The sequence below is a fragment of the Lolium perenne genome, chromosome 2 (assembly GCF_019359855.2).
Source record: "Lolium perenne isolate Kyuss_39 chromosome 2, Kyuss_2.0, whole genome shotgun sequence".
Classification (NCBI taxonomy): domain Eukaryota; kingdom Viridiplantae; phylum Streptophyta; class Magnoliopsida; order Poales; family Poaceae; genus Lolium; species Lolium perenne.
In genome coordinates this window covers 101,090,878-101,113,602 of record NC_067245.2, presented here as the reverse complement: position 1 = coordinate 101,113,602, position 22,725 = coordinate 101,090,878, and the positions used below count along the sequence as shown (strand labels likewise).

At 47.2% G+C, this 22,725-nt stretch overlaps 1 protein-coding gene, 47 non-coding genes and 1 pseudogene across 48 annotated transcripts in view; all 49 read right to left on the bottom strand.

Moving 5' to 3' along the window:
* Window positions 1-442: 442 nt before the first annotated feature.
* The window catches only part of LOC127322176 (uncharacterized), a 57,353-nt gene continuing 35,070 nt past the window's right edge, over window positions 443-22,725 (bottom strand). Inside the window, exon 3 of the mRNA XM_071825410.1 lies at window positions 443-472. Coding sequence (XP_071681511.1) covers window positions 443-472 — 30 coding nt within the window. The remainder of the gene's footprint in view (window positions 473-22,725) is intronic.
* LOC127322224 (5S ribosomal RNA) lies at window positions 8,133-8,251 on the bottom strand. The gene has a single exon (XR_007864593.1). It is a non-coding gene; the product is annotated as a 5S ribosomal RNA (ribosomal RNA).
* Window positions 8,440-8,558, bottom strand: LOC127322392 (5S ribosomal RNA). Its single transcript, XR_007864752.1, has one exon. It is a non-coding gene; the product is annotated as a 5S ribosomal RNA (ribosomal RNA).
* Window positions 8,747-8,865, bottom strand: LOC127322491 (5S ribosomal RNA). The gene has a single exon (XR_007864846.1). It is a non-coding gene; the product is annotated as a 5S ribosomal RNA (ribosomal RNA).
* On the bottom strand, window positions 9,054-9,172 carry LOC127322277 (5S ribosomal RNA). The gene has a single exon (XR_007864645.2). It is a non-coding gene; the product is annotated as a 5S ribosomal RNA (ribosomal RNA).
* LOC127322274 (5S ribosomal RNA) lies at window positions 9,343-9,461 on the bottom strand. The gene has a single exon (XR_007864642.1). It is a non-coding gene; the product is annotated as a 5S ribosomal RNA (ribosomal RNA).
* LOC127322372 (5S ribosomal RNA) lies at window positions 9,650-9,768 on the bottom strand. The gene has a single exon (XR_007864733.1). It is a non-coding gene; the product is annotated as a 5S ribosomal RNA (ribosomal RNA).
* On the bottom strand, window positions 9,957-10,075 carry LOC127322356 (5S ribosomal RNA). Its single transcript, XR_007864718.1, has one exon. It is a non-coding gene; the product is annotated as a 5S ribosomal RNA (ribosomal RNA).
* LOC127322633 (5S ribosomal RNA) lies at window positions 10,264-10,382 on the bottom strand. The gene has a single exon (XR_007864981.1). It is a non-coding gene; the product is annotated as a 5S ribosomal RNA (ribosomal RNA).
* On the bottom strand, window positions 10,569-10,687 carry LOC127322235 (5S ribosomal RNA). The gene has a single exon (XR_007864604.2). It is a non-coding gene; the product is annotated as a 5S ribosomal RNA (ribosomal RNA).
* On the bottom strand, window positions 10,876-10,994 carry LOC127322559 (5S ribosomal RNA). The gene has a single exon (XR_007864911.2). It is a non-coding gene; the product is annotated as a 5S ribosomal RNA (ribosomal RNA).
* On the bottom strand, window positions 11,183-11,301 carry LOC127322750 (5S ribosomal RNA). The gene has a single exon (XR_007865088.2). It is a non-coding gene; the product is annotated as a 5S ribosomal RNA (ribosomal RNA).
* Window positions 11,491-11,609, bottom strand: LOC127322609 (5S ribosomal RNA). The gene has a single exon (XR_007864958.2). It is a non-coding gene; the product is annotated as a 5S ribosomal RNA (ribosomal RNA).
* LOC127322475 (5S ribosomal RNA) lies at window positions 11,798-11,916 on the bottom strand. The gene has a single exon (XR_007864832.1). It is a non-coding gene; the product is annotated as a 5S ribosomal RNA (ribosomal RNA).
* Window positions 12,105-12,223, bottom strand: LOC127322247 (5S ribosomal RNA). Its single transcript, XR_007864615.2, has one exon. It is a non-coding gene; the product is annotated as a 5S ribosomal RNA (ribosomal RNA).
* Window positions 12,413-12,531, bottom strand: LOC127322382 (5S ribosomal RNA). Its single transcript, XR_007864743.1, has one exon. It is a non-coding gene; the product is annotated as a 5S ribosomal RNA (ribosomal RNA).
* Window positions 12,719-12,837, bottom strand: LOC127322357 (5S ribosomal RNA). The gene has a single exon (XR_007864719.1). It is a non-coding gene; the product is annotated as a 5S ribosomal RNA (ribosomal RNA).
* Window positions 13,025-13,143, bottom strand: LOC127322610 (5S ribosomal RNA). The gene has a single exon (XR_007864959.2). It is a non-coding gene; the product is annotated as a 5S ribosomal RNA (ribosomal RNA).
* On the bottom strand, window positions 13,332-13,450 carry LOC127322583 (5S ribosomal RNA). Its single transcript, XR_007864933.2, has one exon. It is a non-coding gene; the product is annotated as a 5S ribosomal RNA (ribosomal RNA).
* Window positions 13,639-13,757, bottom strand: LOC127322393 (5S ribosomal RNA). Its single transcript, XR_007864753.2, has one exon. It is a non-coding gene; the product is annotated as a 5S ribosomal RNA (ribosomal RNA).
* Window positions 13,946-14,064, bottom strand: LOC127322450 (5S ribosomal RNA). Its single transcript, XR_007864808.2, has one exon. It is a non-coding gene; the product is annotated as a 5S ribosomal RNA (ribosomal RNA).
* LOC127322383 (5S ribosomal RNA) lies at window positions 14,253-14,371 on the bottom strand. Its single transcript, XR_007864744.1, has one exon. It is a non-coding gene; the product is annotated as a 5S ribosomal RNA (ribosomal RNA).
* Window positions 14,560-14,678, bottom strand: LOC127322476 (5S ribosomal RNA). Its single transcript, XR_007864833.1, has one exon. It is a non-coding gene; the product is annotated as a 5S ribosomal RNA (ribosomal RNA).
* On the bottom strand, window positions 14,867-14,985 carry LOC127322636 (5S ribosomal RNA). The gene has a single exon (XR_007864984.2). It is a non-coding gene; the product is annotated as a 5S ribosomal RNA (ribosomal RNA).
* LOC127322530 (5S ribosomal RNA) lies at window positions 15,174-15,292 on the bottom strand. The gene has a single exon (XR_007864883.2). It is a non-coding gene; the product is annotated as a 5S ribosomal RNA (ribosomal RNA).
* On the bottom strand, window positions 15,482-15,600 carry LOC127322739 (5S ribosomal RNA). Its single transcript, XR_007865078.2, has one exon. It is a non-coding gene; the product is annotated as a 5S ribosomal RNA (ribosomal RNA).
* Window positions 15,790-15,908, bottom strand: LOC127322358 (5S ribosomal RNA). The gene has a single exon (XR_007864720.1). It is a non-coding gene; the product is annotated as a 5S ribosomal RNA (ribosomal RNA).
* LOC127322675 (5S ribosomal RNA) lies at window positions 16,097-16,215 on the bottom strand. Its single transcript, XR_007865021.2, has one exon. It is a non-coding gene; the product is annotated as a 5S ribosomal RNA (ribosomal RNA).
* Window positions 16,402-16,520, bottom strand: LOC127322477 (5S ribosomal RNA). Its single transcript, XR_007864834.1, has one exon. It is a non-coding gene; the product is annotated as a 5S ribosomal RNA (ribosomal RNA).
* On the bottom strand, window positions 16,711-16,829 carry LOC127322258 (5S ribosomal RNA). Its single transcript, XR_007864626.1, has one exon. It is a non-coding gene; the product is annotated as a 5S ribosomal RNA (ribosomal RNA).
* Window positions 17,017-17,135, bottom strand: LOC127322384 (5S ribosomal RNA). Its single transcript, XR_007864745.1, has one exon. It is a non-coding gene; the product is annotated as a 5S ribosomal RNA (ribosomal RNA).
* LOC127322432 (5S ribosomal RNA) lies at window positions 17,324-17,442 on the bottom strand. Its single transcript, XR_007864791.2, has one exon. It is a non-coding gene; the product is annotated as a 5S ribosomal RNA (ribosomal RNA).
* LOC127322733 (5S ribosomal RNA) lies at window positions 17,631-17,749 on the bottom strand. The gene has a single exon (XR_007865072.1). It is a non-coding gene; the product is annotated as a 5S ribosomal RNA (ribosomal RNA).
* LOC127322388 (5S ribosomal RNA) lies at window positions 17,938-18,056 on the bottom strand. Its single transcript, XR_007864748.1, has one exon. It is a non-coding gene; the product is annotated as a 5S ribosomal RNA (ribosomal RNA).
* LOC127322571 (5S ribosomal RNA) lies at window positions 18,245-18,362 on the bottom strand. The gene has a single exon (XR_007864922.1). It is a non-coding gene; the product is annotated as a 5S ribosomal RNA (ribosomal RNA).
* On the bottom strand, window positions 18,550-18,668 carry LOC127322618 (5S ribosomal RNA). Its single transcript, XR_007864966.2, has one exon. It is a non-coding gene; the product is annotated as a 5S ribosomal RNA (ribosomal RNA).
* LOC127322544 (5S ribosomal RNA) lies at window positions 18,856-18,971 on the bottom strand. Its single transcript, XR_007864896.2, has one exon. It is a non-coding gene; the product is annotated as a 5S ribosomal RNA (ribosomal RNA).
* On the bottom strand, window positions 19,161-19,279 carry LOC127322385 (5S ribosomal RNA). Its single transcript, XR_007864746.1, has one exon. It is a non-coding gene; the product is annotated as a 5S ribosomal RNA (ribosomal RNA).
* LOC127322478 (5S ribosomal RNA) lies at window positions 19,466-19,584 on the bottom strand. The gene has a single exon (XR_007864835.1). It is a non-coding gene; the product is annotated as a 5S ribosomal RNA (ribosomal RNA).
* LOC127322270 (5S ribosomal RNA) lies at window positions 19,775-19,893 on the bottom strand (annotated as a pseudogene).
* Window positions 20,070-20,188, bottom strand: LOC127322558 (5S ribosomal RNA). Its single transcript, XR_007864910.1, has one exon. It is a non-coding gene; the product is annotated as a 5S ribosomal RNA (ribosomal RNA).
* On the bottom strand, window positions 20,377-20,495 carry LOC127322696 (5S ribosomal RNA). The gene has a single exon (XR_007865040.2). It is a non-coding gene; the product is annotated as a 5S ribosomal RNA (ribosomal RNA).
* Window positions 20,684-20,802, bottom strand: LOC127322282 (5S ribosomal RNA). The gene has a single exon (XR_007864649.1). It is a non-coding gene; the product is annotated as a 5S ribosomal RNA (ribosomal RNA).
* On the bottom strand, window positions 20,991-21,109 carry LOC127322621 (5S ribosomal RNA). Its single transcript, XR_007864969.2, has one exon. It is a non-coding gene; the product is annotated as a 5S ribosomal RNA (ribosomal RNA).
* On the bottom strand, window positions 21,298-21,416 carry LOC127322291 (5S ribosomal RNA). Its single transcript, XR_007864658.1, has one exon. It is a non-coding gene; the product is annotated as a 5S ribosomal RNA (ribosomal RNA).
* LOC127322340 (5S ribosomal RNA) lies at window positions 21,605-21,723 on the bottom strand. The gene has a single exon (XR_007864703.1). It is a non-coding gene; the product is annotated as a 5S ribosomal RNA (ribosomal RNA).
* LOC127322293 (5S ribosomal RNA) lies at window positions 21,911-22,029 on the bottom strand. Its single transcript, XR_007864660.1, has one exon. It is a non-coding gene; the product is annotated as a 5S ribosomal RNA (ribosomal RNA).
* LOC127322441 (5S ribosomal RNA) lies at window positions 22,219-22,337 on the bottom strand. Its single transcript, XR_007864799.1, has one exon. It is a non-coding gene; the product is annotated as a 5S ribosomal RNA (ribosomal RNA).
* LOC127322661 (5S ribosomal RNA) lies at window positions 22,525-22,643 on the bottom strand. Its single transcript, XR_007865007.2, has one exon. It is a non-coding gene; the product is annotated as a 5S ribosomal RNA (ribosomal RNA).

Genomic DNA, 22,725 nt, shown 5'->3' with positions numbered 1-22,725 from the left:
CAAAATGCTGCATTTGGTTCCTCGCAAACGTATGCATGCACCAACAAACTCCCCTTCCATAGTTTTCCAACAAATAGCAAACCTCCTGCTGACAAGCATATTAGACGCAAATGTGCAACCTTCGGTAACGATCAGGCTTCCAGCACTGCCCCATGTAACCAGACATTTTTTGTGTGTGAGGCTAACCTTACCAATAGAAAAAAAAGTACAACTTCCCCCGCTTGGGCCAAAATTTCCCCTTTTGGGTTGCCGTCTACTCCCTCCGGTCCTTTTTAATTGACTCAAATTTAGTACAAAGTTGTACTAAATCCGAGTCAATTAAAAGAGACCGGAGGGAGTACATGGTAATTGATGTGGGCCTACTTACTAGGACTATAATGCCCAATAACTACAAACGGGCAACTCAAACACTTTCGGCCCCTTTTCTAATACAACACGGATACTATGATTCACCACAAAAAACAGGGACATTCTACGTACAAGTTGTTTTTAAAGTGATCAAATATCAGGAGCCAAAAATAATTCAAGAAAAGAAACTTGAGTGTACATAGAGGATGACATGCGGGTCCCATTTAGCAGCAGCGGTATCACCGTTTGAGAGGCTGCACGGGATCGAAAGAAAAAGGCAAGTGACCAAATACGAGGTGCCAAAAAAATCCAAGAAAAGAAAGTTTTATAGTACATAGAGGATGACATGCGGGTCCCATGAGCCAGCAGGTTCCTCAACGTTTCAAAGGTGGCATGAGATCGAAAGAAAAAGGCAAGTGACCAAAAATCAGGGGGTAAAAAAAATCCAAGAAAAGAAACTTTATTGTACATAGAGGATGAAATGCGGGTCCCATGAGGCAGCTACTTACTCAACGTTCCAGAGGCGGCATGAGATCGAAATAAAAAGGAAAGTGACCAAATATCAGGAGCAAAAAATAATCCAAGAAAAGAAACTTTTATTGTACATAGAGGATGACATGTGAGTCCCATTTTGCAGCAGCGGTCTCAACGTTTCAAAGGCGGCATGAGATCGAAAGAAAAATGCAAGTGCCAAAACATCAGTAGCAAAAAATAATCCAAGAAAAGAAACTTTATTGTACATAGAGTATGACATGCGGGTCCCATTTTTCAGCAGTGGTCTTAACGTTTCCAAGGGGCACGGGATCAAAATAAAAAGGAAGTGACCAAATATCAGGAGCCAAAAATAATCCAAGAAAAGAAACTTTATTGTACATAGAGGATGACATGCGGGTCCCATTTTGCAGCAGCGGTCTCAACGTTTCCAAGGCGGCACGGGATCAAAAGAAAAAGGAAGTAGCCAGAAATCAGGGGTAAAAATAATTCCAAGAAAGGAAACTTTTATTCTACATAGAGGATGACTTGCGGGACCCACGAGCCAGCAGCTTCCTCAACGTTTCAGAAGCGGCATGATACCGAAAGAAAAAGGCAAGTGACAAATATCAGGTCCCAAAAATAATCCAAGAAAAAACGTTTATTGTACATAGAGGATGACATGCGGGTCCCATTTTGCAGCAGCGTTCTCAACGTTTCAAAGTTGGCATGAGATCGAAAGAAAAAGGCAAGTGACAAATATCAGGAGCCAAAAATAATCCACGAAAGAAACTTTTATTGTGCATAGAGGATGACATGCGGGTCCCATCATGCAGCAGCGGTCTCGACGTTGCCAAGGCGGCATAGGACCAAAAGAAAAAGGAAGTAGGCAGAAATTAGGGGGTCAAAAATAAACTCCAAAAAAAGAAAGTTGATTGTACATAGAGGATGACATGCGGGTCCCATGAGTCAGCAGCTTACTCAACGTTTCCAAGGCAGTAGGGGATCAAAAGAAAATCAGAGGGTGAAAAAATCCAAGAAAAGAAACATTTATAGTACATAGAGGATGACATGCGGGTCCCATGAGCCAGCAGGTTGCTCAACGTATCAAAGGAGGCATGAGATCGAAAGAAAAAGGCAAGTGACCAAATATCAGGAGCCAAAAATAATAATCCAAGAAAAGTAATTTTTATTGTACATAGAGGATGACATGTGGGTCAAAGGCCGCAGGGGATCAAAAGAAAAAAAGGCAAATAGCCAGAAATTAGGGGTAAAAAATAAATCCAACAAAGGAAAGGTTTGTTGTTCATAGAGGCTGACATGTGGGACCCATGAGCCAGCGGCGACCTCAATTTCAAAGGCGGCATATGATCGAAAAGAAAAAGGCAAGTTAGCAAAAATCAGGGGGTAAAAAAATCAAACAAAAGAAACTTTATTGTACATACAGGATGACATGCGGGTCCCATGAGCCAGCACCTTACTCAACGTTTCAGAGGCGGCATGAGATCAAAAGAAAAAGGAAACTGACCAAATATCAGGAGCAAAAAATAATCCAAGAAAAGAAACTTTTATTGTACATAGAGGATGACATATGGGTCCCACTTATACAAGCTCTTTCGCTCCAAGATCTTGCAAGTTGATTGTACATAGAGGATGACATGCGGGGCCCTTGTGTCAGCAGCTTAATCAACGTTTCCAAGGCAGGGGATCAAAAGAAAAAGCAAATAGCCAAAAATAAGAGGGTGAAAAAAAATCCAAGAAAAGAAACTTTTATAGTATAGAGGATGACATGTGGGTCCCATGAGCCAGCAGCTTCCTCAACGTTTCAGAGGCTGCATGAGATCGAAAGAAAAAGGCAAGTGACCAAAAATAAGTGGGTAAAAAAAATCCAAGAAAAGAGACTTGATTGTACATAGAGGATGACATGCGGGTCCCATCACCAAGACTTACTCAACGTTTCCAAGGCGGCAGGGGATCAAAAGAAAATGGAAATAGCCAAAGATCAGAGGGTGAAAAAAATCCAAGAAAAGAAACTTTTGTAGTACATAGAGGATGACATGCGGGTCCCATGGGCCAGCAGGTTCCTCAACGTTTTCAAGGGCGGCATGAGATCGAAAGAAAAAGGCAAGTGACCAAAAATCAGAGGGTGAAAAATAATCCAAGAAAAGAAACTTTTATTGTACATAGAGGATGACATGATGTCCCAACGTTTCAAATGCGGCTTGAGATCAAAAGAAAAAGAAAGTAGCCAGAAATTAGGGGGTAAAAAAAAATCCAAGAAAAGAAAATTGATTGTACATAGAGGATGACATGCGGGTCCCACGAGTTAGCAGCTTACTCAACGTTTCCAAGGCGGCAGGGGATCAAAAGAAAAAGGAAATAGCCAAAAATCAGAGAGTGAAAAAAAAACCCTAGAAAATAAACTTTTGTAGTACATAGAGGATGACATGCGGGTCCCATGAGCCAGCAGGTTCCTCAATGTTTCAAACGTGGCATGAGATCGAAAGAAAAAGGCAAGTGACCAAATATCAGGAGCCAAAAATAATCCAAGAAAAGAAACTTGATTGTACATAGAGGATGACATGCGGGTCCCATTGTGCGGCAGTGGTCCCAACGTTTCAAATGCGGCTTGAGATCAAAAGAAAATGAAAGTAGCCAGAAATTAGGGGGTCAAAAAAAAACTCCAAGAAAGGAAAGCTTTATCGTTCATACAGGCTGACATGTGGGACCTATGAGCCAGCAGCTTACTAAACGTTTCAAAGGCGGCAGGGGATCAAAAGAAAAAGGAAATAGCCAAAAATCAGAGGGTGAAAAAAATCCAAGAAATCAAACTTTTATTGTACATAGAGGATGACATGCGGGTCCCATGAGTCAGCAGATTCCTCAACGTTTCAAACGTGGCATGAGATCGAAAGAAAAAGGCAAGTGACCAAATATCAGGAGCCAAAAATAATCCAAGAAAAGAAACTTTATTGTACATAGAGGATGACATGCGGGTCCCATTTTGCAGCAGCGGTCTCAACGTTTCCAAGGCGGCACAGGACCAAAAGAAAAATGAAGTAGCCAGAAATCAGGGGGTGAAAAAAATCCAAGAAAAGAAAGATTTCAATTGGGCTGCATCTGGACATCTGGGCCTTCGAACTATCCTTCTGGGCCTTTTGACTCGTACAATTTCAGCCCACTCCAGAACATGAAAGTTCAGATTTTTCTCAAAAAAAAAAACAGGAAAGTCCTATGCTTCGCCAAAACAAAAAACAAGGAGATTCAAGATATAAGTTGTAAAAATAAAGATTTAATTTATCCATTTGCAATAGCTCAGAGCGAAATACACTGTTTATTGTCTGCAAAATAATCAAGATATCACATGTTTCTTGTACGGGGAGGCTGACATCGTGGACCCATGAGCCAGCGTCGTCAACGTTTCAAAGGCGGCAGGGGATCGAAAATAAAAATAAACCAAATATCAGTTGGTAAAAAAATCCAAGAAAAGAAAACATTTATCGTTCTGAGAGGATGACATGCGGGACCGATGAGGCAGCAGCATCCTCAATGTTTCCAAGGCGGCAGGGGATCAAAGAAAAAAACAAAATAGCCAGAAATTAATTAGGGGTTCAAAATAAATCCATCAAAGGAAAGTTTTATTGTTCATAGAGGATGACATGTGGGACCGACCTGCCAACAGCGTCCTCATCGTTTCAAAGGGGGCAGGAGATCAAAAGAAAAAGGCAAATAGCCAAAAATTAGGGGTAAAAAATAACTCCAAGAAAGGAAACTTTTATTGTTCGTAGAGGATGACATGCGGGACCCATGAGCCAGCAGCTTACTTAACGTTTCAAAGGCGGCATGAGATCGAAAGAAAAAGGCAAGTGACAAAATATCAGGAGCCCAAGATAATCCAAGAAAAGAAACTTTATTTACATAGAGGATGACATGCGGGTCCCATTTTGCAGCAGCGGTCCCAACGTTTCAAATGCGGCTTGAGATCAAAAGAAAAAGAAAGTAGCCAGAAATTAGGGGGTCAAAAAAATCCAAGAAAATAAAGTTGATGGACATAGAGGATGACATGCGGGTCCCAGGAGCTAGCAGCTTACTCAACGTTTCGAAGGCGGCAGGGGATCAAAAGAAAAAGGAAATAGCCAAAAATCAGAGGGTGAAAAAAAACAAAGAAAATGAACTTTTATAGTACATAGAGGATGACATGCGGGTCCCATGAGCCAGCAGGTTCCTCAACGTTTCAAACGTGGCATGAGATCGAAAGAAAAAGGCAAGTGACCAAATATCAGGAGCCAAAAATAATTCAAGAAAAGAAACTTGATTGTACATAGAGGATGACATGCGAGTCCCAATTAGCAGCAGCAGTATCACCGTTTGAGAGGCTGCACGGGATCGAAAGAAAAACGCAAGTGACCAAATATCAGGAGCCAAAAATAATCCAAGAAATGAAATTTTATTGTAGGTAGAGGATGACATGCGGGTCCCATTTGCAGCAGCGGTCTCAACGTTTCCAAGGCGGCACAGAACCAAAAGAAAAATGAAGTAGCCAGAAATCAGGGGGTGAAAAAAATCCAAGAAGAAAGATTTCAATTGGGCTGCATCTGGACATCTGGGCCTTCGAACTATCCTGCTTGGCCTTTTGACTCGTACAATTTCAGCCCACTCCAAAACAGGAAAATTCCGAATTTTCTAAAAAAACAGGAAAGTCCTATGCTTCGCAAAGACAAAAAAACAAGGAGATTCAACATATAAGTTTGTTTATGTAAAAATAAAGATTTAATTATCCGTTTGAAATAGCTCAGAGCGCAATACATTGTTTATTGTCTGCAAAATAATCAAGATATCATATGTTTCTTGTACGGGGAGGCTGACATCGGGGACCCATGAGCCAACAACGTCGTCAACGTTTTAAAGGCGGCAGGGGATGGAAAGAAAAAATAAACCATAAATCTGTTGGTAAAAAATCCAAGAAAAGAAACATTTTCGTTCTGAGAGGATGACATGCGGGACCCATGAGGCAGCAGCATCCTCAGCATTTATTGTTCATAGAGGTTGACATGTGGGACCCGTGAGCCAGCAGCGTCCTCAACGTTTTAAAGGCTGCACGTGATCGAAAGAAAAAATAAGCCAAAAATCGTTTGGTCAACAAAATCCAAGAAAATAAACATTTACCGTTCTGAGAGGATGACATGCGGGACCCATGAGGCAGCAACATCCTCAACGATTCCAAGGCGGCAGGGGAAATATCCATAAATTAATTAGGGGTTCAAAATAAATCCATCAAAGGAAACTTTTATTGTTCATAGAGGATGACATGTGGGACCGACCTGCCAACAGCGTCCTCATCGTTTCAAAGGGGGCAGGAGATCAAAAGAAAAAGGCAAATAGCCAGAAATTAGGGTAAAAAATAACTCCAAGAAAGGAAACTTTTATTATTCGTAGAGGATGATATGCGGGACCCATGAGCCAGCAGCTTACTCAACGTTTCAAAGGCGGCATGAGATCAAAAGAAAAAGGCAAGTGACAAAATATCAGGATCCAAAGATAATCCAAGAAAAGAAACTTTATTGTACGTAGAGGATGACATGCGGGTCCCATTTAGCAGCAGCGGTCTCAACGTTTCAAATGCGGCTTGAGATCAAAAGAAAAAGAAAGTTGATTGTACATAGAGGATGACATGAGGGTCCCATGAGTCAGCAGCTTACTCAACGTTTCAAAGGTGGCATGAGATCGAAAGAAAAAGGCAAGTGACCAAATATCAGGAGCCAAAAATAATCCAAGATTTATTGTACATAGAGGATGACATGTGGGTCCCATTTTGCAGCAGCGGTCTCAATGTTTGTAATGCGGCTTGAGATCAAAAGAAAAAGAAAGTAGCTAGTAATTAGGGGGTGAAAAAAATCCAAGAAAAGAAAGTTGATGGACATAGAGGATGACATGCGGGTCCCTTGAGCCAACAGCTTACTCAACGTTTCAAAGGGGGCAGGGGATCAAAATAAAAAGGCAATCCAAAAATCAGAGGGTGAAAAAAAATCCAACAAAGGAAACTTTTATAGCACATAGAGGATGACATGCGGGTCCCATGAGCCAGCAGGTTCCTCAACGTTTCAAACGTGGCATGAGATCGAAAGAAAAAGGCAAGTGACCAAATATGAGGTGCCAAAAAAAACTCCAAGAAAAGAAAGTTGATTGCTCATAGAGGATGACATGAGGGTCCCATTTATCTGCAGCGGTCTCAAAGTTTGACAGGCGGCAGGTGATCGAAAGAAAAAGGCAAGTGACCAAATATCAGGAGCCAAAAATAATTCAAGAAAAGAAAGTTTTATAGTCCATAGAGGATGACATGCGGGTCCCATTTAGCAGCAGCGGTATCACCGTTTGAGAGGCGGCAGGGGATCGAAAGAAAAAGGCAAGTGACCAAATATGAGGTGCCAAAAAAATCCAAGAAAAGAAAGTTTTATAGTACATAGAGCATGACATGCGGGTCCCATTTAGCAGCAGCGGTATCACCGTTTGAGAGGCGGCAGGGGATCGAAAGAAAAAGGCAAGTGACCAAATATGAGGTGCCAAAAAAATCCAAGAAAAGAAAGTTTTATAGTACATAGAGGATGACATGCGGGTCCCATTTAGCAGCAGCGGTATCACCGTTTGCGAGGCGGCAGGGGATCGAAAAAAAAAGGCAAGTGACCAAATATGAGGTGCCAAAAAAAACTCCAAGAAAAGAAAGTTGATTGCACATAGAGGATGACATGCGGGTCCCATTTAGCAGCAGCGGTCTCAACGTTTCCAAGGCGGCAAGGGATCAAAAGAAAAAGGAAGTAGCCGTAAATCGTGGGGTCAAAAAATCCAAGAATAAAAAGAATTTTGGTTCATAGAGGATGACATGCGGGACCCATGATCCTGCATCGTAAACGGCTCGATCGGAGAACGTTGAACGAGATGGCGCGATCGAGAAAAAAAACAATGCCAGAGAGGCTGCCATCTGGGCCCTACATCCCTCGGCGGTGCGGATTTGCGTTGACTCGGCCGGCGAACCCGAGATTTCGAGATGCACCACGTCCCGGGCCACCATACGCGACGTTTTGGCCGCTTTCGTCGGGCTAGGTGGCCTCAAAAACGAGAAAAAAAAAGTTTTGACATGCACCATGGAGGGACCCAAAATCGTCGGCCATGGTACACCAGCAACAACGGCGCGACTTCAACTTCGTCGGCCATGGCAACTTTTCTTGTAGTGCATCACCAATAGCCGAGCACGAGTGCCCGCAAAAAAATATCGTTCTAACTTCACCATGAATGTCGCCGCGTGACGCAAAAAAGGAGGGATGCAACACGAGGACTTCCCAGGAGGTCACCCATCCTAGTACTACTCTCGCCCAAGCACGCTTAACTTCGGAGTTCTGATGGGATCCGGTGCTTTAGTGCTGGTATGATCGCATCCGACATGTTATGCACTCATTTTCCCTTATGCTTGCTCCTCCCGCTCTTTGTCTGCTCTATTTCGTACCATGTCCATCCTCTTTTTCATCCGCACCACCGTTTTCCATCACCAATAGCCGAGCACGAGTGCCCGCAAAAAAATATCGTCCTAACTTCACCATGAATGTCGCCGCGTGACGCAAAAAAGGAGGGATGCAACACGAGGACTTCCCAGGAGGTCACCCATCCTAGTACTAGTCTCGCCCAAGCACGCTTAACTTTGGAGTTCTGATGGGATCCGGTGCTTTAGTGCTGGTATGATCGCATCCGACATGTTATGCACTCATTTTCCCTTATGCTTGCTCCTCCCGTTCTTTGTCTCCTCTATTTTGTACCATGTCCATCCTCTTTTTCATCCGCACCACCGTTTCCCATCACCAATAGCCGAGCACAAGTGCCCGCAAAAAAATATCGTCCTAACTTCACCATGAATGTCGCCGCGTGACGCAAAAAAGGAGGGATGCAACACGAGGACTTCCCAGGAGGTCACCCATCCTAGTACTACTCTCGCCCAAGCACGCTTAACTTCGGAGTTCTGATGGGATCCGGCGCTTTAGTGATGGTATGATCGCATCCGACATGTTATGCACTCATTTTCCTTTATGCTTGCTCCTCCCGCTCTTTGTCTGCTCTATTTTGTACCATGTCCATCCTCTTTTTCATCCGCACCACCGTTTCCCATCACCAATAGCCGAGCACGAGTGCCCGCAAAAAAATATCGTCCTAACTTCACCATGAATGTCGCCGTGTGACGCAAAAAAGGAGGGATGCAACACGAGGACTTCCCAGGAGGTCACCCATCCTAGTACTACTCTCGCCCAAGCACGCTTAACTTCGGAGTTCTGATGGGATCCGGTGCTTTAGTGCTGGTATGATCGCATCCGACATGTTATGCTTGCTCCTCCCGCTCTTTGTCTGCTCTATTTTGTACCATGTCCATCCTCTTTTTCATCCGCACCACCGTTTCCCATCACCAATAGCCGAGCACGAGTGCCCGCAAAAAAATATCGTCCTAACTTCACCATGAATGTCGCCGCGTGACGCAAAAAAGGTGGGATGCAACACGAGGACTTCCCAAGAGGTCACCCATCCTAGTACTACTCTCGCCCAAGCACGCTTAACTTCGGAGTTCTAATGGGATCCGGTGCTTTAGTGCTGGTATGATCGCATCCGAAATGTTATGCACTCATTTTCCCTTATGCTTGCTCCTCCCGCTCTTTGTCTGCTCTATTTTGTACCATGTCCATCCTCTTTTTCATCCGCACCACCATTTCCCATCACCAATAGCCGAGAACGAGTGCCCGCAAAAAAATATCGTCCTAACTTCACCATGAATGTCGCCGCGTGACGCAAAAAAGGAGGGATGCAACACGAGGACTTCCCAGGAGGTCACCCATCCTAGTACTACTCTCGCCCAAGCACGCTTAACTTCGGAGTTCTGATGGGATCCGGTGCTTTAGTGCTAGTATGATCACATCCAACATGTTATGCACTCATTTTCCCTTATGCTTGCTCCTCCCGCTCTTTGTCTGCTCTATTTTGTACCATGTCCATCCTCTTTTTCATCCGCACCACCGTTTCCCATCACCAATAGCCGAGCACGAGTGCCCGCAAAAAAATATCGTCCTAACTTCACCATAAATGTCGCCGCGTGACGCAAAAAAGGAGGGATGCAACACGAGGACTTCCCAGGAGGTCACCCATCCTAGTACTACTCTCGCCCAAGCACGCTTAACTTCGGAGTTCTGATGAGATCCGGTGCTTTAGTGCGGGTATGATCGCATCCGACATGTTATGCACTCATTTTCCCTTATGCTTGCTCCTCCCGCTCTTTGTATGCTCTATTTTGTACCATGTCCATCCTCTTTTTCATCCGCACCACCGTTTCCCATCACCAATAGCCGAGCACGAGTGCCCGCAAAAAAATATCGTCCTAACTTCACCATGAATGTCGCCGTGTGACGCAAAAAAGGAGGGATGCAACACGAGGACTTCCCAGGAGGTCACCCATCCTAGTGCTACTATCGCCCAAGCACGCTTAACTTCGGAGTTCTAATGGGATCCGGTGCTTTAGTGCTGGTATGATCGCATCCGACATGTTATGCACTCATTTTCCCTTATGCTTGCTCCTCCCGCTCTTTGTCTGCTCTATTTTGTACCATGTCCATCCTCTTTTTCATCCGCACCACCGTTTCCCATCACCAATAGCCGAGCACGAGTGCCCGCAAAAAAATCGTCCTAACTTCACCATGAATGTCGCCGCGTGACGCAAAAAAGGAGGGATGCAACACGAGGACTTCCCAAGAGGTCACCCATCCTAGTACTACTCTCGCCCAAGCACGCTTAACTTCGGAGTTCTGATGGGATCCGGTGCTTTAGTGCTGGTATGATCGCATCCGACATGTTATGCACTCATTTTCCCTTATGCTTGCTCCTCCCGCTCTTTGTCCGCTTCTATTTTGTACCATGTCCATCCTCTTTTTCATCCGCACCACCGTTTCCCATCACCAATAGCCGAGCACGAGTGCCCGCAAAAAATATCGTCCTAACTTCACCATGAATGTCGCCGCGTGACGCAAAAAAGGAGGGATGCAACACGAGGACTTCCCAGGAGGTCACCCATCCTAGTACTACTCTCGCCCAAGCACGCTTAACTTCGGAGTTCTGATGGGATCCGGTGCTTTAGTGCTGGTATGATCGCATCCGACATGTTATGCACTCATTTTCCCTTATGCTTGCTCCTCCTGCTCTTTTTCTGCTCTATTTTGTACCATGTCCATCCTCTTTTTCATCCACACCACCGTTTCCCATCACCAATAGCCGAGCACGAGTGCCCGCAAAAATATATCGTCCTAACTTCACCATGAATGTCGCCGCGTGACGCAAAAAAGGAGGGATGCAACACGAGGACTTCCCAGGAGGTCACCCATCCTAGTACTACTCTCGCCCAAGCACGATTAACTTCGGAGTTCTGATGGGATCCGGTGCTTTAGTGCTGGTATGATCGCATCCGACATGTTATGCACTCATTTTCCCTTATGCTTGCTCCTCCCGCTCTTTGTCTGCTCTATTTTGTACCATGTCCATCCTCTTTTTCATCCGCACCACCGTTTCCCATCACCAATAGCCGAGCACGAGTGCCCGCAAAAAAAATATCGTCCTAACTTCACCATGAATGTCGCCGCGTGACGCAAAAAAGGAGGGATGCAACACGAGGACTTCCCAGGAGGTCACCCATCCTAGTACTACTCTCGCCCAAGCACGCTTAACTTCGGAGTTCTGATGGGATCCGGTGCTTTAGTGCTGGTATGATCACATCCGACATGTTATGCACTCATTTTCCCTTATGCTTGCTCCTCCTGCTCTTTGTCTGCTCTATTTTGTACCATGTCCATCCTCTTTTTCATCCGCACCACCATTTCCCATCACCAATAGCCGAGCGCGAGTGCCCGCAAAAAAATATCGTCCTAACTTCACCATGAATGTCGCCGCGTGACGCAAAAAAGGAGGGATGCAACACGAGGACTTCCCAGGAGGTCACCCATCCTAGTACTACTCTCGCCCAAGCATGCTTAACTTCGGAGTTCTGATGTGATCCGGTGCTTTAGTGCTGGTATGATCGCATCCGACATGTTATGCACTCATTTTCCCTTATGCTTGCTCCTCCCGCTCTTTGTCTGCTCTATTTTGTACCATGTCCATCCTCTTTTTCATCCGCACCACCGTTTCCCATCACCAATAGGCGAGCACGAGTGCCCGCAAAAAAATATCGTCCTAACTTCACCATGAATGTCGCCGCGTGACGCAAAAAAGGAGGGATGCAACACGAGGACTTCCCAGGAGGTCACCCATCCTAGTACTACTCTCGCCCAAGCACGCTTAACTTCAGAGTTCTGATGGGATCCGGTGCTTTAGTGCTGGTATGATCGCATCCGACATGTTATGCACTCATTTTCCCTTATGCTTGCTCCTCCCGCTCTTTGTCTGCTCTATTTTGTACCATGTCCATCCTCTTTTTCATCCGCACCACCGTTTCCCATCACCAATAGCCGAGCACGAGTGCCCGCAAAAAAAATATCGTCCTAACTTCACCATGAATGTCACCGCGTGACGCAAAAAAGGAGGGATGCAACACGAGGACTTCCCAGGAGGTCACCCATCCTAGTACTACTCTCGCCCAAGCACGATTAACTTCGGAGTTCTGATGGGATCCGGTGCTTTAGTGCTGGTATGATCACATCCGACATGTTATGCACTCATTTTCCCTTATGCTTGCTCCTCCCGCTCTTTGTCTGCTCTATTTTGTACCATGTCCATCCTCTTTTTCATCCGCACCACCGTTTCCCATCACCAATAGCCGAGCACGAGTGCCCGCAAAAAATATCGTCCTAACTTCACCATAAATGTCGCCGCGTGACGCAAAAAAGGAGGGATGCAACACGAGGACTTCCCAGGAGGTCACCCATCCTAGTACTACTCTCGCCCAAGCACGCTTAACTTCGGAGTTCTGATGAGATCCGGTGCTTTAGTGCGGGTATGATCGCATCCGACATGTTATGCACTCATTTTCCCTTATGCTTGCTCCTCCCGCTCTTTGTCTGCTCTATTTTGTACCATGTCCATCCTCTTTTTCATCCGCACCACCGTTTCCCATCACCAATAGCCGAGCACGAGTGCCCGCAAAAAAATATCGTCCTAACTTCACCATGAATGTCGCCGCGTGACGCAAAAAGGAGGGATGCAACACGAGGACTTCCCAGGAGGTCACCCATCCTAGTACTACTCTCGCCCAAGCACGATTAACTTCGGAGTTCTGATGGGATCCGGTGCTTTAGTGCTGGTATGATCACATCCGACATGTTATGCACTCATTTTCCCTTATGCTTGCTCCTCCCGCTCTTTGTCTGCTCTATTTTGTACCATGTCCATCCTCTTTTTCATCCGCACCACCGTTTCCCATCACCAATAGCCGAGCGCGAGTGCCCGCAAAAAAATATCGTCCTAACTTCACCATGAATGTCGCCGCGTGACGCAAAAAAGGAGGGATGCAACACGAGGACTTCCCAGGAGGTCACCCATCCTAGTACTACTCTCGCCCAAGCATGCTTAACTTCGGAGTTCTGATGTGATCCGGTGCTTTAGTGCTGGTATGATCGCATCCGACATGTTATGCACTCATTTTCCCTTATGCTTGCTCCTCCCGCTCTTTGTCTGCTCTATTTTGTACCATGTCCATCCTCTTTTTCATCCGCACCACCGTTTCCCATCACCAATAGCCGAGCACGAGTGCCCGCAAAAAAATATCGTCCTAACTTCACCATGAATGTCGCCGCGTGACGCAAAAAAGGAGGGATGCAACACGAGGACTTCCCAGGAGGTCACCCATCCTAGTACTACTCTCGCCCAAGCACGCTTAACTTTGGAGTTCTGATGGGATCCGGTGCTTTAGTGCTGGTATGATCGCATCCGACATGTTATGCACTCATTTTCCCTTATGCTTGCTCCTCCTGCTCTTTGTCTGCTCTATTTTGTACCATGTCCATCCTCTTTTTCATCCACACCACCGTTTCCCATCACCAATAGCCGAGCACGAGTGCCCGCAAAAATATATCGTCCTAACTTCACCATGAATGTCGCCGCGTGACGCAAAAAAGGAGGGATGCAACACGAGGACTTCCCAGGAGGTCACCCATCCTAGTACTACTCTCGCCCAAGCACGCTTAACTTCGGAGTTCTGATGGGATCCGGTGCTTTAGTGCTGGTATGATCGCATCCGACATGTTATGCACTCATTTTCCCTTATGCTTGCTCCTCCCGCTCTTTGTCTGCTCTATTTTGTACCATGTCCATCCTCTTTTTCATCCGCACCACCGTTTCCCATCACCAATAGCCGAGCACGAGTGCCCGCAAAAAAATATCGTCCTAACTTCACCATGAATGTCGCCGCGTGACGCAAAAAAGGAGGGATGCAACACGAGGACTTCCCAGGAGGTCACCCATCCTAGTACTACTCTCGCCCAAGCACGATTAACTTCGGAGTTCTGATGGGATCCGGTGCTTTAGTGCTGGTATGATCACATCCGACATGTTATGCACTCATTTTCCCTTATGCTTGCTCCTCCTGCTCTTTGTCTGCTCTATTTTGTACCATGTCCATCCTCTTTTTCATCCGCACCACCGTTTCCCATCACCAATAGCCGAGCGCGAGTGCTCGCAAAAAAATATCGTCCTAACTTCACCATGAATGTCGCCGCGTGACGCAAAAAAGGAGGGATGCAACACGAGGACTTCCCAGGAGGTCACCCATCCTAGTACTACTCTCGCCCAAGCATGCTTAACTTCGGAGTTCTGATGTGATCCGGTGCTTTAGTGCTGGTATGATCGCATCCGACATGTTATGCACTCATTTTCCCTTATGCTTGCTCCTCCCGCTCTTTGTCTGCTCTATTTTGTACCATGTCCATCCTCTTTTTCATCCGCACCACCGTTTCCCATCACCAATAGCCGAGCACGAGTGCCCGCAAAAAAATATCGTCCTAACTTCACCATGAATGTCGCCGCGTGACGCAAAAAAGGAGGGATGCAACACGAGGACTTCCCAGGAGGTCACCCATCCTAGTACTACTCTCGCCCAAGCACGCTTAACTTCGGAGTTCTGATGGGATCCGGTGCTTTAGTGCTGGTATGATCGCATCCGACATGTTATGCACTCATTTTCCCTTATGCTTGCTCCTCCCGCTCTTTGTCTGCTCTATTTTGTACCATGTCCATCCTCTTTTTCATCCGCACCACCGTTTCCCATCACCAATAGCCGAGCACGAGTGCCCGCAAAAAAATATCGTCCTAACTTCACCATGAATGTCGCCGCGTGACGCAAAAAAGGAGGGATGCAACACGAGGACTTCCCAGGAGGTCACCCATCCTAGTACTACTCTCGCCCAAGCACGCTTAACTTCGGAGTTATGATGGGATCCGGTGCTTTAGTGCTGGTATGATCGCATCCGACATGTTATGCACTCATTTTCCCTTATGCTTGCTCCTCCCGCTCTTTGTCTGCTCTATTTTGTACCATGTCCATCCTCTTTTTCATCCGCACCACCGTTTCCCATCACCAATAGCCGAGCACGAGTGCCCGCAAAAAAAATATCGTCCTAACTTCACCATGAATGTCGCCGCGTGACGCAAAAAAGGAGGGATGCAACACGAGGACTTCCCAGGAGGTCACCCATCCTAGTACTACTCTCGCCCAAGCACGATTAACTTCGGAGTTCTGATGGGATCCGGTGCTTTAGTGCTGGTATGATCACATCCGACATGTTATGCACTCATTTTCCCTTATGCTTGCTCCTCCCGCTCTTTGTCCGCTTCTATTTTGTACCATGTCCATCCTCTTTTTCATCCGCACCACCGTTTCCCATCACCAATAGCCGAGCACGAGTGCCCGCAAAAAAATATCGTCCTAACTTCACCATAAATGTCGCCGCGTGACGCAAAAAAGGAGGGATGCAACACGAGGACTTCCCAGGAGGTCACCCATCCTAGTACTACTCTCGCCCAAGCACGCTTAACTTCGGAGTTCTGATGAGATCCGGTGCTTTAGTGCGGGTATGATCGCATCCGACATGTTATGCACTCATTTTCCCTTATGCTTGCTCCTCCCGCTCTTTGTCTGCTCTATTTTGTACCATGACCATCCTCTTTTTCATCCGCACCACCGTTTCCCATCACCAATAGCCGAGCACGAGTGCCCGCAAAAAAATATCGTCCTAACTTCACCATGAATGTCGCCGCGTGACGCAAAAAAGGAGGGATGCAACACGAGGACTTCCCAGGAGGTCACCCATCCTAGTACTACTCTCGCCCAAGCACGATTAACTTCGGAGTTCTGATGGGATCCGGTGCTTTAGTGCTGGTATGATCACATCCGACATGTTATGCACTCATTTTCCCTTATGCTTGCTCCTCCCGCTCTTTGTCTGCTCTATTTTGTACCATGTCCATCCTCTTTTTCATCCGCACCACCGTTTCCCATCACCAATAGCCGAGCGAGTGCCCGCAAAAAAATATCGTCCTAACTTCACCATGAATGTCGCCGCGTGACGCAAAAAAGGAGGGATGCAACACGAGGACTTCCCAGGAGGTCACCCATCCTAGTACTACTCTCGCCCAAGCATGCTTAACTTCGGAGTTCTGATGTGATCCGGTGCTTTAGTGCTGGTATGATCGCATCCGACATGTTATGCACTCATTTTCCCTTATGCTTGCTCCTCCCGCTCTTTGTCTGCTCTCTATTTTGTACCATGTCCATCCTCTTTTTCATCCGCACCACCGTTTCCCATCACCAATAGCCGAGCACGAGTGCCCGCAAAAAAATATCGTCCTAACTTCACCATGAATGTCGCCGCGTGACGCAAAAAAGGAGGGATGCAACACGAGGACTTCCCAGGAGGTCACCCATCCTAGTACTACTCTCGCCCAAGCACGCTTAACTTCGGAGTTCTGATGGGATCCGGTGCTTTAGTGCTGGTATGATCGCATCCGACATGTTATGCACTCATTTTCCCTTATGCTTGCTCCTCCCGCTCTTTGTCTGCTCTATTTTGTACCATGTCCATCCTCTTTTTCATCCGCACCACCGTTTCCCATCACCAATAGCCGAGCACGAGTGCCCGCAAAAAATATCGTCCTAACTTCACCATGAATGTCGCCGCGTGACGCAAAAAAGGAGGGATGCAACACGAGGACTTCCCAGGAGGTCACCCATCCTAGTACTACTCTCGCCCAAGCACGATTAACTTCGGAGTTCTGATGGGATCCGGTGCTTTAGTGCTGGTATGATCACATCCGACATGTTATGCACTCATTTTCCCTTATGCTTGCTCCTCCCGCTCTTTGTCTGCTCTATTTTGTACCATGTCCATCCTCTTTTTCATCCGCACCACCGTTTCCCATCACCAATAGCCGAGCACGAGTGCCCGCAAAAAAATATCGTCCTAACTTCACCATAAATGTCGCCGCGTGACGCAAAAAAGGAGGGATGCAACACGAGGACTTCCCAGGAGGTCACCCATCCTAGTACTACTCTCGCCCAAGCACGCTTAACTTCGGAGTTCTGATGAGATCCGGTGCTTTAGTGCGGGTATGATCGCATCCGACATGTTATGCACTCATTTTCCCTTATGCTTGCTCCTCCCGCTCTTTGTATGCTCTATTTTGTACCATGTCCATCCTCTTTTTCATCCGCACCACCGTTTCCCATCACCAATAGCCGAGCACGAGTGCCCGCAAAAAAATATCGTCCTAACTTCACCATGAATGTCGCCGCGTGACGCAAAAAAGGAGGGATGCAACACGAGGACTTCCCAGGAGGTCACCCATCCTAGTGCTACTATCGCCCAAGCACGCTTAACTTCGGAGTTCTAATGGGATCCGGTGCTTTAGTGCTTGTATGATCGCATCCGACATGTTATGCACTCATTTTCCCTTATGCTTGCTCCTCCCGCTCTTTGTCTGCTCTATTTTGTACCATGTCCATCCTCTTTTTCATCCGCACCACCGTTTCCCATCACCAATAGCCGAGCACGAGTGCCCGCAAAAAAATATCGTCCTAACTTCACCATGAATGTCGCCGCGTGACGCAAAAAAGGAGGGATGCAACACGAGGACTTCCCAGGAGGTCACCCATCCTAGTACTACTCTCGCCCAAGGACGCTTAACTTCGGAGTTCTGATGGGATCCGGTGCTTTAGTGCTGGTATGATCGCATCCGACATGTTATGCACTCATTTTCCCTTATGCTTGCTCCTCCCGCTCTTTGTCAGCTCTATTTTGTACCATGTCCATCCTCTTTTTCATCCGCACCACCGTTTCCCATCACCAATAGCCGAGCACGAGTGCCCGCAAAAAAATATCGTCCTAACTTCACCATGAATGTCGCCGCGTGACGCAAAAAAGGAGGGATGCAACACGAGGACTTCCAGGAGGTCACCCATCCTAGTACTACTCTCGCCCAAGCACGATTAACTTCGGAGTTCTGATGGGATCCGGTGCTTTAGTGCTGGTATGATCGCATCCGACATGTTATGCACTCATTTTCCCTTATGCTTGCTCCTCCCGCTCTTTGTCTGCTCTATTTTGTACCATGTCCATCCTCTTTTTCATCCGCACCACCGTTTCCCATCACCAATAGCCGAGCACGAGTGCCCGCAAAAAATATCGTCCTAACTTCACCATGAATGTCGCCGCGTGACGCAAAAAAGGAGGGATGCAACACGAGGACTTCCCAGGAGGTCACCCATCCTAGTACTACTCTCGCCCAAGCACGCTTAACTTCGGAGTTCTGATGGGATCCGGTGCTTTAGTGCTGGTATGATCGCATCCGACATGTTATGCACTCATTTTCCCTTATGCTTGCTCCTCCGGCTCTTTGTCTGCTCTATTTTGTACCATGTCCATCCTCTTTTTCATCCACACCACCGTTTCCCATCACCAATAGCCGAGCACGAGTGCCCGCAAAAATATATCGTCCTAACTTCACCATGAATGTCGCCGCGTGACGCAAAAAGGAGGGATGCAACTCGAGGACTTCCCAGAGGTCACCCATCCTAGTACTACTCTCGCCCAAGCACGCTTAACTTCGAGTTCGATGGGATCCGGTGCTTTAGTGCTGGTATGATCGCATCCGACATGTTATGCACTCATTTTCCCTTATGCTTGCTCCTCCCGCTCTTTGTCTGCTCTATTTTGTACCATGTCCATCCTCTTTTTCATCCGCACCACCGTTTCCCATCACCAATAGCCGAGCACGAGTGCCCGCAAAAAAAATATCGTCCTAACTTCACCATGAATGTCGCCGCGTGACGCAAAAAAGGAGGGATGCAACACGAGGACTTCCCAGGAGGTCACCCATCCTAGTACTACTCTCGCCCAAGCACGATTAACTTCGGAGTTCTGATGGGATCCGGTGCTTTAGTGCTGGTATGATCACATCCGACATGTTATGCACTCATTTTCCCTTATGCTTGCTCCTCCCGCTCTTTGTCTGCTCTATTTTGTACCATGTCCATCCTCTTTTTCATCCGCACCACCGTTTCCCATCACCAATAGCCGAGCGAGTGCCCGCAAAAAAATATCGTCCTAACTTCACCATGAATGTCGCCGCGTGACGCAAAAAAGGAGGGATGCAACACGAGGACTTCCCAGGAGGTCACCCATCCTAGTACTACTCTCGCCCAAGCATGCTTAACTTCGGAGTTCTGATGTGATCCGGTGCTTTAGTGCTGGTATGATCGCATCCGACATGTTATGCACTCATTTTCCCTTATGCTTGCTCCTCCCGCTCTTTTGTCCGCTTCTATTTTGTACCATGTCCATCCTCTTTTTCATCCGCACCACCGTTTCCCATCACCAATAGCCGAGCACGAGTGCCCGCAAAAAAATATCGTCCTAACTTCACCATGAATGTCGCCGCGTGACGCAAAAAAGGAGGGATGCAACACGAGGACTTCCCAGGAGGTCACCCATCCTAGTACTACTCTCGCCCAAGCACGCGTAACTTCTGTCGAACGATGGGATCCGGTGCTTTAGTGCTGGTATGATCTCATCCGACATGTTATGCACTCATTTTCCCTTATGCTTGCTCCTCCGTCTGCTGGTCCGATCTATTTTGTACCATGTCCATCCTCTTTTTCATCCGCACCACCGTTTCCCATCACCAATAGCCGAGCACAATTTTCTCGTCCTAACTTCACCATGAATGTCGCCGCGTGACGCAAAAAAGGAGGGATGCAACACGAGGACTTCCCAGGAGGTCACCCATCCTAGTACTACTCTCGCCCAAGCACGATTAATTTCGGAGTTCTGATGGGATCCGGTGCTTTAGTGCTGGTATGATCACATCCGACATGTTATGCACTCATTTTCCCTTATGCTTGCTCCTCCCGCTCTTTGTCTGCTCTATTTTGTACCATGTCCATCCTCTTTTTCATCCGCACCACCGTTTCCCATCACCAATAGCCGAGTGCGAGTGCCCGCAAAAAAATATCGTCCTAACTTCACCATGAATGTCGCCGCGTGACGCAAAAAAGGAGGGATGCAACACGAGGACTTCCCAGTAGGTCACCCATCCTAGTACTACTCTCGCCCAGGCACGCTTAACTTCGGAGTTCTAATGGGATCTGGTGCTTTAGTGCTGGTATGATCGCATCCGACATGTTATGCACTCATTTTCCCTTATGCTTGCTCCTCCCGCTCTTTATCTGCTCTATTTTGTACCATGTCCATCCTCTTTTTCATCCGCACCACCGTTTCCCATCACCAATAGCCGAGCACGAGTGCCCGCAAAAAAATATCGTCCTAACTTCACCATGAATGTCGCCGCGTGACGCAAAAAAGGAGGGATGCAACACGAGGACTTCCCAGGAGGTCACCCATCCTAGTACTACTCTCGCCCAAGCACGCTTAACTTCGGAGTTCTGATGGGATCCGGTGCTTTAGTGCTGGTATGATCGCATCCGACATGTTATGCACTCATTTCCCCTTATGCTTGCTCCTCCCGCTCTTTGTCTGCTCTATTTTGTACCATGTCCATCATCTTTTTCATCCGCACGACCGTTTGCCATCACCAATAGCCGAGCACGAGTGCCCGCAAAAAAATATCGTCCTAACTTCACCATGAATGTCGCCGCGTGACGCAAAAAAGGAGGGATGCAACACGAGGACTTCCCAGGAGGTCACCCATCCTAGTACTACTCTCGCCCAAGCACGCTTAACTTCGGAGTTCTGATGGGATCCGGTGCTTTAGTGCTGGTATGATCGCATCCGACATGTTATGCACTCATTTTCCCTTATGCTTGCTCCTCCCGCTTTTTGTCTGCTCTATTTTGTACCATGTCCATCCTCTTCTTCATCCGCACCACCGTTTCCCATCACCAATAGCCGAGCACGAGTGCCCGGAAAAAAATATCGTCCTAACTTCACCATGAATGTCGCCGCGTGACGCAAAAAAGGAGGGATGCAACACGAGGACTTCCCAGGAGGTCACCCATCCTAGTACTACTCTCGCCCAAGCACGCTTAACTTCAGAGTTCTGATGGGATCCGGTGCTTTAGTGCTGGTATGATCGCATCCGACATGTTATGCACTCATTTTCCCTTATGCTTGATCCTCCTGCTCTTTGTCTGCTCTATTTTGTACCATGTCCATCCTCTTTTTCATCCGCACCACCGTTTCCCATCACCAATAGCCGAGCACGAGTGCCCGCAAAAAAATATCGTCCTAACTTCACCATGAATGTCGCCGCGTGACGCAAAAAAGGAGGGATGCAACACGAGGACTTCCCAGGAGGTCACCCATCCTAGTACTACTCTCGCCCAAGCACGCTTAACTTCGGAGTTCTGATGGGATCCGATGCTTTAGTGCTGGTATGATCGCATCCGACATGTTATGCAATCATTTTCCCTTATGCTTGCTCCTCCCGCTCTTTGTCTGCTCTATTTTGTACCATGTCCATCCTCTTTTTCATCCGCACCACCGTTTCCCATCACCAATAGCCGAGCACGAGTGCCCGCAAAAAAATATCGTCCTAACTTCACCATGAATGTCGCCGCGTGACGCAAAAAGGAGGGATGCAACACGAGGACTTCCCAGGAGGTCACCCATCCTAGTACTACTCTCGCCCAAGCACGCTTAACTTCGGAGTTCTGATGGGATCCGGTGCTTTAGTGCTGGTATGATCGCATCCGACATGTTATGCACTCATTTTCCCTTATGCTTGCTCCTCCCGCTCTTTGTCTACTCTATTTTGTACCATGTCCATCCCCTTTTTCATCCGCACCACCGTTTCCCATCACCAATAGCCGAGCACGAGTGCCCGCAAAAAAAATATCGTCCTAACTTCACCATGAATGTCGCCGCGTGACGCAAAAAAGGATGGATGCAACACAAGGACTTCCCAGGAGGTCACCCATCCTAGTACTACTCTCGCCCAAGCACGATTAACTTCGGAGTTCTGATGGGATCCGGTGCTTTAGTGCTGGTATGATCGCATCCGACATGTTATGCACTCATTTTCCCTTATGCTTGCTCCTCCCGCTCTTTGTCTGCTCTATTTTGTACCATGTCCATCCTCTTTTTCATCGGCACCACCGTTTCCCATCACCAATAGCCGAGCGCGAGTGCCCGCAAAAAAATATCGTCCTAACTTCACCATGAATGTCGCCGCGTGACGCAAAAAGGAGGGATGCAACACGAGGACTTCCCAGGAGGTCACCCATCCTAGTACTACTCTCGCCCAAGCACGCTTAACTTCGGAGTTCTGATGGGATCCGGTGCTTTAGTGCTGGTATGATCGCATCCGACATGTTATGCACTCATTTTCCCTTATGCTTGCTCCTCCCGCTCTTTGTCTGCTCTATTTTGTACCATGTCCATCCTCTTT